We start from the raw sequence: 13,660 nt of genomic DNA on the forward strand, positions 1-13,660 counted from the left end.
CACCTTCTCCTGAGGCTTATTGGTCTTCTGACCTTGGTTTCCAGCTGCATGCTGGAACTTGTTTCCCTTCTGGATCACAGGTATCTGCACAGTACCCTGAACTCTGTTCCAGTAGGAGAAATTCTGCTGCAATGACTCATAGATCTGAAACCTCTGGATCAAGTTCTCCATCTCAGCTGCGTCCTCTGGGATTTCAGTTTCTCCCTTCTTTGGGGCTTTGGTTCTCCCCTTCTTTTGGGCTTTGGTTCCCCCCTTCTCTGGGGCTTTGGTTTCATCCTTCTTTGAGGTTTTGGGTTCCCCCTTCTCTGGGGCTTTTGCTTCCCCCTTCTTTGGAGCTTTGGTTTCCTTCTCTGGGATTTTGGTTGCCTTTCTCTCTGGGGATTTAGTTTCCTTTTCTGGAGGTTTGTTTTTCTTCTCTGGGGGTTCGGTTGCCTTCTTTAGGATTTTCGTCTCCTTCTTCTCTGGGGGTTTGGTTTCCTTCTTTTCTGGAGGTTTGTTTTTCTTCTCTGGGATCATGGTTTCCTTCCTCTCTGGAGCCTTGGTTTCCTTCTTCTCTGGGGGTTTGGTTTTCCCCTTCTCTGCTTTTGGAGGTTGCTTCCCCACAGAGACACCCTTCTTGTCCTTCTTCCGCTTCTCTTCCTCCTTCCGCCTTTCTTCCTCCTTCCGCCTCTCTTCCTCCTCTAAGGCTTTTGCCTCCTCCTCACGCTTTTGAGCCAGCTGCTTCAGCTCCCTTCAGCAAACAAAACAGAAAAAATCGCTGAGAGTCCCCACCAGAAACTTGGGCTCAGCAGTCCTGGCCGGCCCTGCACTTCATTCCTTGACCCTGAGGCCAGGCAGAACCACGAGACCATTTCCGTGAATTTTTCTCAACCCACAGAGGTTGGGAACATCCCAAGTGATGCCATTGGTGCAAGGGGACCTCCAGGACCAGCCAAACCTGAACGTTGCCATCATAAGGTCTTGGCTGTGCAAGCTCCCTCTTAAGGCACAGCCAGACACCTCCAGCCCACTGCCAAAGGCTGATCCAGCAGCTCTCTGTGCTGATGCCTGAAAATGCTCTTTGTCTCTTGATTTCCCAGTTTAAAGCAGATCACAGATTGCTGACATCTGCTTATCTCTCCTACAATTCTCACTCAGCTCATTCAGCACCCCTCAGGGCACAGCCTGCTCCTTCATGAGAATAATCCTATCAGTCAGAAAGCAAAGGCTGCAGGAACTCCTCTCCTGCAAGACAGGCTCTTGTCAGCCAGATTTCCTGCAGGAACCCAGCTGTGAGCAAGCAAACCGGTGCTCTCTGCCATGAAAGCCATCTGAAACAGCCTCATCTGTCTCCTCCCCATGAAACCAACTTCAGCCTGGGCTGAAGGAAGTGCTGATACACAGACTTGCTTTAACCAGCCTCCACTCTCAGCTCCACACTTTGCCTGTGTGTCCTGAGCTGGGCTGCCTTGCTGGAGCTGAGCTTCTCCTGGGCTGGCCTACTGCTGCAGCTGAAGGGGAGCCTAAAGGACGTGAGCTTCTGTGGGTGGTGTCCCACCATAAGGAGAAGCCTGGCAGATCAGCATCGCAAGGACTTGCAATGCTGTGGCAGGAGCAGGACCCAAACCAAGCTTTGCTCTGTGCCCCACACCTGCCCATACCACAATCCCACTGTTTTGGTGAAGGGAGATGATCAAGAAGGTGCAACTCAACCCCATGGACCTAAAGACACCTCTAGAGGCAGTGCCAAGGCAAGCCCAGAGCCCAGCTCCCTGCAGGCAGCATCTAAGCCAGGAGGGCTCAGCACTCCAATAGAGAAGAAGATCTTCTGTCTCAACAGAAGAAGGTCCTTCCTCTCATGGGAGCCAGGGAGCTCAGAGTGGCCCTCCCTGTGCTGCTTCTGGCCTTTGCTATCCAGCACCTCTGAGCTCAGAGTCCTTGGAGCAGGGAAGCCCTCCAGGGACAATAACCCATGGAACAGCAGGAACCCATGGAAGCCTTACTCACTTTTTCCTCCCTATGAGCTTCCTTTCCAGTGCTATTTTATCCACTTCTGCTTTCCTCTGCAGAGCTTTCTCTCGCTGCAGTTCTTTAGCACAAAGAGGAGAAACCATGAGTGACTGCAAGCTGACCTGGGTGCTCTGGGTCAGCTGCAAGGATTCACAGCTTTTCCTGACCCAGCCTATCATCCCAGGAGATATTGGGGAGCTTGTATCCCCCCCCAGAATTCAGACAATCCCCCAAGCTATGGCCGGGCAGTAAAGTCCCCATGCCCTCGGATCCCAGGAAAGGAGACTCGGTGAAAGCAAGATGAGATTGTTCTTTTGTTGCTAGGAAGGTGCAAATATAAAAGAGCCAGTGATATTAGACCTGGTCCTATTGGCTGAGAAACTCATCCAGCCCTAGTCTTTGTGGCTAAGGGACACAAGGAAATATCCTGATGATTTCCCCAGTCTATGGCAGGCAGATAGGAGCTTGCTTTGGCTACACTCAGGGTTGGTAGAGGATGCCACAGCGCTTCAGCCAAGAGCTCCTCCACCAAGCTGGGGAACAGGCAGCTGCTAAAAGAATGGGCTTTCCCTGGAGAGCAAGGTGACAGAGAGAGTTCAGGGTGTATGGGCTGGACCACAGGCAAAACAGACACCACCAAACCCTCACTGTTTTTCTGACCTGCTGCTGCCTTGCCCATGGCCTTGGCCTTGGCCTTGGCCTCAGCCCTGGCCTTGGCTTCTGCCATGGGCTTGAGCTCTGCCTGTTGAGCCTTTGGCCTCCTGTGTGCTTCGTGGTCCTGCAGCACCTCTGGAGGCAGTGTCTCACCCATGGCACGTGGAGGCATAACAAAGCTCTTTTGGTACTCAGACCCCACTGCCATCCGCAGGATCTGTATGTGGAGGGAAGAGAAACCATACGCAAGATTCCTTTTCTTGCCTTTCATCACACAGACTCAATCAACCCATTTTCTGTCTCCTCCCTTCCTCCCAATAACACCAACTATTTAGTTTAGGTCCTCCCACAGCATGTCAGCAGAGCTGGCTTTGCCCTGGGGATTGCCTCCATCTCCCTGGCACAAGCCTGGGAATGCTGGAGTGCTGTGAAGCTTGGGCAGCGTGTACATGGGGACCAGACCTGCCTTCTCACCTTCTCCTCCTCAAGGTACTGCTCATCAAAATCCAGTGAGTGAGACTCACAGGGTACCTGCACAGCACCAGGCAGCTCTGGCAGCACACAGAGCTGTGGTAACAACCATGTGAGGGCCAGCAATAAATGAACCAGGGCACACAGGCCCTCTGCCCTCTGAGGGGTCACCCACAGCCAGGAGAAACAGAGACAGCACTGAGGCATTCCAGGAGAAAAGGCACCTGCATGCAAGTATTGGCAAGCAACATAGATGCAACAAGGGAGTCACCCAGGGCAACACAGACAGGGCCAGCAGCTGGAAATATCTGTGGGCTTTTGACTGGAAATGAGTGAAGTGGGGATTATTCTGGGACAGTCTCTCCAACGGTAGTGACTGGAAGCCCAACTTCTTCCCTTGATTATTGTGTGGATTAAGCAAGAGCTTTAGACAAGAGCATCTCCTTGGAGGTCAGGCTTTAGGTGTGGATCAGCAGAGAGATGTCTCAGGGACACACCCCTCAGAGCACCCCCACTGGGAGCCTGCCTGCCCCAGAGGCAGTGTTAGGTACCCTGAAAAAGAGGCATTCCCAGCATTGTGGAGAGGGTTGGAGATGGCCATTTTAGAGCAGCTTGGATGCCAGATGTGTCCCTCAAAGGTTGGGCTTCCAAGCCCCAGAGCCAACAAAGGGGCTGGGAAGGGAGCCCTGGAGCGAGGTGGGCAGGAACCTGCTGGCCGTGGTGCCAAGGCAAGGAGCTGTGCCAGGGATGTGTGTGGTACCTGTAAGCCACAGTTGATCTCCTGGGGCCTCACGGAGTAGCGGACACGTGAGATCTCCCCGGTCACCAGCACCTCGTAGGTGGGGCCTCCCTCCACGTGGCACAGCGCCGTGACATCGGAGATGGTGTTGAGGTGGCCAGAGTAGGTGAAGGAGACCTGCTGGCTCTCACCTGGCTGCAGCACACCTGACATTGGCAGGATACTGAAAGCCTGGATGGAAGACAGGAGAGATTGAGCTGTTGAGCATGGCAATGGATGCAGAAGAGCATCTTGGAGCAAAGTGCAGCTGTACCTGGAGGGGCCTATTCCCCAAACACTGCCAGAATCACCCTCATCTCATCCTGCATCCATGCCACTGACCAGTGCAGGGACCATGGGGAAAATCTTCTCCCACACTCCAGGCACTGACTGGCCCCAGCTCCATTTGCTTGACAAAATGGCAGCCCAGGCACTGCCTGGATGGCTCTGCCTGGGAGAGGGAACAGCACCAGGGAGCTGCATCCCTCTGGCATCACACTGACACCCACAGCAGCACAGCAGGGTGGAATTCTGCTGCAGCAAGAACGACTTTTGGTTTAAGTCTGAGAACATTGGGATGCTCTGTGACCTTTATGTGCATCCCCCAAGCAGCTCAGTGGGAGGAAAAGCCAGCTGAGGTGGTCGGTGGATTCTCCCTCAGTTTTGGCAGAGGCTTTGAGCCAGGAGGTTTCTCAGGACGGATGTTAGCTTTGGAAACCTCTCCTGAGCTTGCAAGTGTGGGGTGAAACTCCCTGCTGTGCCAGTGAACAACAAGTTATCCTCTGATCCTTGTGGGACCCTCATGGCTTGGCTCAGCCTTTGCTGGGGAGCTGCTGCTGCTCCTCCCTAAGTGCTTTGCTCTCCTGCACTCCCACTTCTCTCTGCAAATCTGTGGCTTATTAAATGATCAGCTGGCCTTGTCTCTCCCTGGGGCTGCAGGCAGTGTCGTTTGCTGCACCCATCGGGTGAGGAGTGGCTGGAAAACTTCATGGAGGAGAAAGAAGTAGAGAAGGTGCAGGGCTTTTCTGAAGATCACACTGCCCTCCTGAGAAGCAGGGTCCAGGAGAAGAAGGCAAAGGTGCAAGATGACCCCCTGCTGTTCGCCAGTGAAAATTTTTTCATTGAGCCATTGGTAAGTGACACTGGAGAACCTCATTTTCTTCCTCTTCCTCTTCCTCCTCCCAAGCACCCTTCCCCCGGCTGCAGTCACTGGGCAGATCCTCAGCTGGCCCCATGTGCTGGCAGGGAGGATGTGGAGTTTCTGGAGCGGCTGCAGAGCTCCCTGCTCAAAGCATTTGTGCCCTGCAGGCTCAAGGCAGGGCTGGGAGCCTGACACAGCCCAGCTCTGCTGCCAGGCTGGAGCTCAAGGCCCTGTGTGCGTGTCCTTGCAGTGTCACAGGGAGCAGTTCCTGTAGGCAGGGGCTCCCCCCACACGTGGGGCTCAGCAGAGGCTGTTGGAGCACTGCCAGCTCACACACTGACCTGAAGCTTGCAATGGTTCCCTGGCAAAAGGAGGCCAAATTCAGCCCAAGGTTAATGACAGAAATGCCAATCCCCTCCTGTAACCATGCCTTGCACTATTGCTGAGTGTCCCTTCCAGTGTCATCCTTGTGTGAGCCTGGACACAAGGGTGCAAGGCTGAAATGGGCCTTTGGAGTTCTCCTGCACACAGGGACACAAAACCTTTTCCTTTTCTGGTGATGCAAGCAAACTGCCACGTGCTCCCATCAGCCAGAGCCCTGATTCTGAGTACTGGCATTGGGAGAGATGATGAATGCCTGGTGTCTGCACGGAGCAAAATCCCTTCTCATCTTGCAGTAAAGCCCAGAATAATCCCAACCTCTGCTTTCTTTCAAAATAGCTTAACTAATATCTGTAGTTGTCTCTTCTTGGTTACTCCTATGGCCCATCTAAGGCCAAGAGCCACCAGTGCACAGTGGCACTTACATCCCATGGAGCTGACAGCAGCATGATGGGACCAAGAGCTTGTGTCAGAGCAGCAGGAATATTGTGGAGAGTGGCAGCTGATCAGCTGAGCATTGAGAGCTTCCAGCGCTGTGTTGAGCTGGGTTTGGAGGCTTTCCTTGGCTGCTTGTGTTGTTCACTCATCATTGATGCTCAATCAAGGCTTACAGGCCTGTGGTTGGAAACAAGAAATGTGGAGTTTGAAGAGCAATGCTTTGCTGTCTCTTTCTGTTGTAGGAGGGAGAAATTGGGCCGAATTGTTCGGCTGAAATCACGGTGACCTTCAAAGCCCTGGAAGCACTGGAGTATCAAAGTGTGGCTTACTGCCATGTCTCAGGTGCAGCTCCTTTGCCCTGCTCCTGTCCCCCTCAGTGAAGCCATGGTGCAAGCCTGAGCCCACTGGGCTCCCATGGAAGTGCTGGGAAGAGTCCCTGGTCAGCAGGGCAGTGCTGGCACATCCCCCCTGGCCCTGCAGCCTCCAGGGAGTCTCCTGTGCAAGGCCAGGGCTCAGAATGCTGGCTCTGCCTTACTGATCCCAGAACAGCCCAGGCAGTGCAGGGAGAGGTTTTCATGCCACAGCTTTGCCAGCATTTCCTCAAAGGCCAGAGAGCTCCAGAGCAGAAGAGCTTTAGTGAACGAGCACTAAGCCCCTGCAGGCCCCTGGCCTCCAGGATGGGTCCATTTGCCATGGATCCATCATCAGGTGGAAGGAGCTGAGTTAGAAATGTGCTCCCTGGCCCTGGATCACCTCCCAGTGCCCAGACAGCAGCAGAGCAGAGGTGGCTGAGCCCCACTGAGCACAGGGTGTTTGTAGAAGGAGCACCCTTGGCCAGCAGCTGCTTCTCTGCCTGTGTGGGAGTTGTCCCCTTGCAGCTCTCACTCTGTGGAAACAGAACACAGTGCTGAGTGTCAGAAGGGGAGCACTTGGGCAACAAAGGCCTGTGCTCCTGGCCCGGGTAGTTTGGTAATTGCCAAACTCATCATGAGCTTTTGTGCCTGCACTGAATGGATTTCAAAGCTCCTCTAGGTGCACGGGAAGGAAACCACAGAATCACAGTATGATGAGGGTGGGGTGGACCTTAAAGATCATCTAGTGCCAAGGCCCCTGCCATGGGCAGGGACACCTCTCCCTAGACCAGGTAGCTCCAAGCATGAGTACATCCAGCTCAGAGTCAGGGACTAGCACTGAGGCAGCCTGGAAAATCCAGTGTGACAGAGGGAATGATTGTACTGCAATGGACATCTCTCCCCAGGCCGTGAGATCAGGCTGCCCCTGTGCCTCAGAGGGAAAGGCCAAGGACCCCTGGTTGAACTCAGCTCTTTTACGCTGAACCTTGGGAATGTTTTTGTCTACACCCCCTATGTCTATGAGGTGAGCAGCAGGGCTTGGGATGGATCCTGATGGCTCCTGAGGCAGCAGCAAGCCTGGTGGAGCTGTGGAATTGCTGCCAACCTGGGCAGCTGTGAGCAGGGAATATTTGATGTACTGCTCAAACCTGGGGGGTCAGAAACGTGTGTCTGTTGTTCCTGAAGCCCCAGTCCCTGCTTTTGGGCAGCCTTCCTTAGGGATCAGCTGGGAGGCTTCCTGCAAAACAACCCCTTGCCACATGAAACCAACAGTGGGTCAAAAAGCTGCATGTTCAGAGGCTTTTGTGGCAGTGCCAGACACAAGGCACCTTTGGACTGGGCTCTGCAGAAGCAGCTGCAACAAACTGGCTGCCTTTGAGCTTCAGCCCACTGCAAACAGCTTCCAGTCAAGTGTCCCTGCTTATTGCTGAAGTCACAGGAAATCCATCCAGCCTCCTGGCTCAGTGCTGGCCATTGCAAAGGGCTTGGGAGTTCTCTCCCTTGCTGACCAGTCCCTCACCACACTTCAGCCTTGGTGCATCTCTGGCTCTGGAAGGAGAAAAGTGTTCCTGGGAATAAAGCAAAGGATTTTTCTACCTATTTGCCTCCCCCCCAATAGTGTCAAGTTTGCAAAAAATTCATGAGGGAGCAACTGAAAGAGGTAGAAAATGAGGCACTACATCATGCCAGACACTTTCAAAAGCGCGGCTGGGGAAGGGAAAGACACGCTGAGTTTTCTTACCAAAGGATGGTGCTGTCTGTACATTTTGATGCTGATGCCTCATTCTCAATGAATTGTTTCCATGGTATGGGAAAGGTGAATGAGTAGATGGTGCTGTTGGAGCTGTGCTCACTGGGGCAGCAGCAGCTCTGGGGTGATTCACTCCGCAGCTGCAATCACCCCACTCAGGGCTCTCAGGGCCAGCTCCCCATGAGCTTGGTGATGCTGAGCAGAGGTGCACTGCTCTGTGTCCATGGGATAAGCCCAGGGTGACTGCAGGTCTGTGGAGTTGCCACTGCTCTGCATGAAAACCCAAAGGCAGAACTTGTCCTGTTGTATCTTTTGACTTCTGCCATTCAGCAGCACAAAGCATCTTCTGCCTTTGCTGGGTGTTCATTGCATCATTAGACAATAACTCACAAGAAGGGAAGGTTCCACCTGTATTTCTATTTTGCTTTCTTGCTTCTGCAGGTGGAACTGATTAACCAAGGAGCTCTTGATGCTCCCTTCACCTATATCCCTTCAACCACAAATGTGGACTTCTGCTTCACGGTTGAGCCCGAGCAGGGCATGATTGCACCAGGTGGGACCCAGACTGTTCAGATCTCCTTCCATACCACCGTGCTGGGGAGCTTTGAGGAAAAATTCCAGTTCAGTGTGGCTGGATCTCCTACACCTGTGATCCTGACCATCAGGTAAGGACTCTGGGAGCTTGGTGGGCACATCTGTAGCTGTCTCTGGGACATCCCCCACCTACCTCATTTTGGGGTTGAGCAGAGAAAAAAGGTGATGCCTGAGGTCTTAATCTCTGCTGTGATCCTGGCATTGCCTTAGTGTCAGGATGCCTCCTGCCCTGTGTGGTACCCAGGAGCTGCAATGACTCCTCCCTGCAGGGATCTCCCTCTGCCTTGGGCCATGGCAGGCAGTGGGATGGAGCAGCTCTGGGCAGCAGCTGCTCTGGGATGTCCCACCTGAACACCCAGCAAGGCCCCCAGGGCTTTGCAGATGGGCCAGCCTGGGGGATTCTGCCCCAGCAGCAGTGTTTTTAAAAACTTCCATTAATAATCCATCCCAAATGGGCAGCAGCAGCCTCAGCTCCCCTCTCATGGCCATGCTGTGGGGGACAAGCTGTGCTCCCAGCTCCTGTGCACAGAGTGCTCTGGTGCCTCCTTTGCACAGCCAGCAAAGGGCTGATGTGGGAGTCAGGAACTGTGCAGCAGGAACTGTGCCAAGGACTGGGGTACCATCCCATGGGCTGGTGCCATGGCAGGAGACAATCCTGGCCCAGCCAAAGGGAGAAGGGCTGATCACAGGGGAGGCAGAGCTCAGTCCTCAGCACCACAGCAGCGTGAGGCCTTGTCCCTGCCAGCCTGAGCCATGTGCTGCTGGGATAATGGAGTGGAAGCAGGAGAGCTGATGCTGGCTGCTCTGCAGCTTTGGAGCTGGGCTCCTGCTGTTGGGGGGCACTGGCTCAAGGCAGTAAAGAAATGAAAGCAATCTGCACTTGATTGTACCAATAAGATAAGGGAGATGGATAAAAAGGAACAAGGAAGTTATTATTTGGCAAGAGAAAAGTGGTGAGTAGGTCTGCCCATAGTGGAGAAACAATTATGCTGGCTTTGTTTTTGGAGGAAAAGTGCTGCTTTTTTAGTTTGGAAATCAAGAGGGAACATTTCACCAGTCCTTTCCTCTAGGATTCACCTGTCCCCTGGGTAGAACTGTTGCTGCTCTTTTCAGAGGATGTTTGGGGCTCCCCTGGATTCATGTCTCAGAACTGTGTCTGTAATGACTGTGTGGGTCAAACTCTCCTGAGAAAGCTCCTCCACGGGAACAGCAGTTCCAGCTAAGAAGGAGCAAAGCAGGGAACCTGTGGCTGGAAAGGCTGGTTACAGAAGTTTGTGGGGACACCTTGATGTCCATCCCATTGCAGCTGGGGAAACTGAGGCACGGAGCCATGTCTGGGTGTGTGTTCAGGGTCCTTCATGGGACCCCCAGCATCCCAGGGGCTTCTCCTGCCTGCCCATCAGTGGCTGTTGGCTGCTGGCCACTTGGCTTGAGCTGCCTCCTGTGCACAGGGCCCTGTGCTGAGCACACGGTGCTGTGTTGGTTGGAAACCCAGGGTGCCCTGAGCCCAGGTTTTGTGCCCCGAGCCACGACAGCCGGACCTTTGCAATGCCTTTAACCGAGCCCTTTCCTGCTCTGTCCTCGGCCTCCAGGGGCAGCGTCACTGCACCGAGTTTACACTTCGACCTCCCTGAGCTCGACTTCGGGGACATCTCCTTTGGTGAGTGTTGCCTGGGCTGGGACACAGTGTCAGGGATCTGTGCCTTCCAACAGAAAAGCATCCCTCACTCCTGGTCTGCCCCAGCAGCCTCTTCAGGCTGTGAACTGCAGGGCTGCTGCTGCTGCTGCCTCAGGGGGCATTTTGCCATTGTGAGATCCAATAGAACCAAGGAATAGAAAGGCAGTATTTTCTAGTGTCTCTGTCCTGCTTTAAAAGACAGATCCCCACCATGTGTGGCGGTATCTCTGGCTTTGCAAATCTGGCTTTGCTTTGGATGGAAAGCAAATCTCAGAGCCAAAGTGGGGATCCCCTTGCAGGCACAATCACAGTGAGCAGCATGGCTGTGATGTCCCTGTTTGTTGGGTGAGGTGGGACATGGTTCCTAATTGCTAATCTCAAACCAAGGCTGGGGTTTGCCCCCAGTTGAGTGGACTCTGAGCTGTCACGTGCTCAGTCTGTTTGGCCCAAACCAAGAGATGCTTTAAGGGTCCTGCAGAGAGAAACTGCATTAAGGTGCATCACATTCTAGTTCCTGATTCCATCCTCATTTTCTTTTGCTGTAGCTTCTTCTCAATGACAACTCACTGTTTATGTATCGTGAAAACAGTGGGAATGTTGGCAGACTTACCAGGGAATTTGACAGCTTGAATTCTCAGAGTAAATGCTGGGTCTGGGTGCACACTCATCACTGAGAGATAACTGGTGCTGGTTTGGGGCAGGGGAGGGAGCTCCTTCCCCTCCCAAAGAGAGAAGCTTGCAGTGTTCAGCAGGGCTAGGAGTGGGCATTTTCAAGGCTGCAGTCTGGAATCAGTGTCAAAGGGAACTCAGTGATGATTAATTCCTCATGCAGCTTCTCGGTGAGCTGTAGTTCAGAAAATAAAGAGCTAAACTCCAATCTCACTTTTATCCTGCCAGGATATTCCCACCAGGATCATGCCATAATGGGTGCCTGAATGGATATTTGTGTCCTTTCCTAGGCTTTCCCTATACCCAGAGATGTCGCCTCACCAACTGCTCCATGGTGCCCGTGACATTCAAGCTCCGCATGTCGGACGATGGCACGCAGCCGGCTGTGGACAGCCTTGATCAAATCCGCAAAGAAGGTGACCCATCCTGGAGGAAGGGAATTCATTTCTATGTGGAGCCAAGGGAGTTCACCATGAATCCCAGCCAAGGAACCATCCTCCCCCAGGGACACCAGGACATTGAGGTATGGGAAGAATCCAGCCGTAGATGCTTCAGCACCAGGGCTGAAGCTTCACTGGAGTGTGGGAGGGCTTTAGCTCTGGTGCCAGCTTTGAGCATCGTGGGAGTGAGAGATCTGCACTGCTGGGAGGCCTCTGCTAGCTGGCTTACCCGGGATGTTCCTCAAGGAGCACTGGTTTGTTTCCAAAATCCTACACTGAGATCAATACCATATGGTCAAGTCCTGAAGCCATTCTTTTGCTTTTGAGAGCGATTTCTTTGATTGCAAGTGGGCAGAGCAAGGATGAAGGCAGAAGGTGGCTGTCAGAGAGATGTCATTGTATAAAGCAGTTAGCTTTTCTTCTTGGTCTCATTTTCCCTCTCCTGAGGAGCAGAAAAATTTGTGTTCACTGCAGGGATCTCCAGTGGAGACAAAAACCTCTGCAGCCATGTGTTGCGGTTCAAATTGATTTTATCGATTCCTTGTTCTGTTGTACACCCATGTTCTCCCTGAGTTGGCTCACGCCTGTGTTTTACCCTCCCTCAATGCTGTCCCTCATGCCGTTCCCTGCCCCTTGTTCCAGCTCTTTTCCCTGCCTGTCTAGGCAACCCAGCCCCTTTTGTTCCCAAACCTTCTTTGCCACTTGAACCTCGGGCCAATCCCTGATTGCAATACCCCTTTGGAATTCCCCTATTCTTGGAGACCCCATTGGCCATGTGACCCATCCTCTTTACCCTCCTACCCCCAGTGGTCCCAGACACTTGATGTAATCCCCTCACTCCTCCCCTGAGGATTCCCTATTGATTTGCTGTTTGTATCCACCCTCTGATTTGTATTTTTACAAAAGCCCTTGCACAGGAGTGTCCAGGGCTCTTGTGCCTCTGATTCCTTTATTTGGAATAAACCCTTCCTTGTGGAACTTCAAGACAGAGAGCCTCCTCCTTTCTCCTCTGCCTGGTCCCTGTGGTGGCTTGTCTCTTGCGCTGTACAGCAAGTGGCTCTGAGGGCTCTGCCTCTGGTAAATGCCCACCCTGGGGCAGTTCCCCACTCCTGGCGTGGTGCCGGAGTTCTAAGAGCCAGCCCGGGCTCTGGGTACCATGGCAGCCATGAACTGCCCAGCACCTGCTGGGCCACACTTTGCCCTCAGCCTTCTGCTGTAAAGCTGAACTCATTGTGTTCAAGTCAGATTTCCTCTGCATTTATGTCATTGTAGTCAGATGAGAAATTGGCCCCTTAATTTGAATACAGTGGTGTGTAGAGCTTTAGTCTAATGTTTTAATGAAGCTGACCGATGCTGTAATAGCAAGGTATGTTTAACAAATCTGGTATTGCCAGAAGGCTTTTGTTACTCTGAGACTGTGCTCTACACATGGACCAGCAGAAGAATTAAAGCCAAATCCTTCCTCAAGAACTGGAGGATGTCACATGTGGGTAATGAGCTTTTGTAAGGAAGAATTTACTGTTCTTTTTTCTACCAGGTGACCCTGTGTTCCAACACCGTGATGGAATTCTACAGGAGATTGCTGGTGGACCTGGAGGGTTTTGGTGAGGGAGTGGCATCAGTGGTCATCACAGCCAGGTACCAGCCCTTCCTGGCCTCCCCCAGGCACTGCCTTGCCCAGGCTTTGCTGGCTGCAGCTGCCAAGGAGAAGAGCTGCTTAATGGCCTCATGTTGTGCCAGCTGGACATGAGAACAGCAGTGCTTGGACAGCAGCCTGTGGTGAAAAGCACCCCTGCTCACAGCCCAGCATGGTCCTGGCCCTTTTCTAAAGGGACCAGGAATGGTATCATTGATTGGCCTGGGTTTTGGTGCTTGAGGTGGAACAAATTTCCCGAGGGCCTCCTCTCCTTCTTCCTGCAAGAGGTGGAGTTGTGCTGGTTGTGACCACCCTGCATTGGTTTGGGACACACCAGGCAGCCTGCTGAGAGTCAGGGTCTGGTTCTGTTCATGAGGGCACATGGCAGGGGAAAGTGGCTCCCAGCAAGAGTGGGGAGGGCAAGGTCCTATGAGGGGAAAGCAGCCTTGATGTGGCAGGTCAGCTCCAGTTTTTCTCCTTCCCTGTGCTTCCCATTTTGAGCTTTAATGTTGTCAGAGTTGAGCCCAAAAGTCGTTCTTGCTGCAGCAGAATTCCACCCTGCTGTGCTGCTGTGGGTGTCAGTGTGATGTCAGAGAGATGCAGCTCCCTGGTGCTGTTCCCTGTCCCAGGCAGAGCCATGCAGGCAGTGCCTGGGCTGCCATTCTGTAAAGCAGGTGGAGCTGGGGCC

At 53.2% G+C, this 13,660-nt stretch overlaps 1 protein-coding gene across 1 annotated transcript; it reads right to left on the minus strand.

Moving 5' to 3' along the window:
- Positions 1-1,878: 1,878 nt before the first annotated feature.
- Positions 1,879-4,066, minus strand: LOC139604440 (uncharacterized). The gene is made up of 2 exons (XM_071455592.1): positions 3,875-4,066; positions 1,879-2,860 (listed from the first exon to the last, which is right to left on the minus strand). The coding sequence occupies exons 1-2, from the start codon at positions 4,064-4,066 to the stop codon at positions 2,372-2,374; spliced, it is 681 nt and encodes a 226-aa protein (XP_071311693.1). The 3' UTR covers positions 1,879-2,371.
- Between the last annotated feature and the right edge of the window lie 9,594 nt (positions 4,067-13,660).

Source organism: Agelaius tricolor, unplaced genomic scaffold, assembly GCF_023055355.1.
Source record: "Agelaius tricolor isolate 1412-34295 unplaced genomic scaffold, bAgeTri1.0.p SCAF_51, whole genome shotgun sequence".
NCBI classification, from domain to species: domain Eukaryota; kingdom Metazoa; phylum Chordata; class Aves; order Passeriformes; family Icteridae; genus Agelaius; species Agelaius tricolor.

Excerpts from the sequence above, each read along its gene's own strand:
- LOC139604440 (XM_071455592.1), bottom strand. The coding sequence starts at position 4,066 with ATGTCAGGTGTGCTGCAGCCAGGTGAGAGCCAGCAGGTCTCCTTCACC. Across the intron at positions 2,861-3,874 it reads AGATCAACTGTGGCTTACAG|ATCCTGCGGATGGCAGTGGG; the intron begins GTACCACACACA and ends CTCCACATACAG.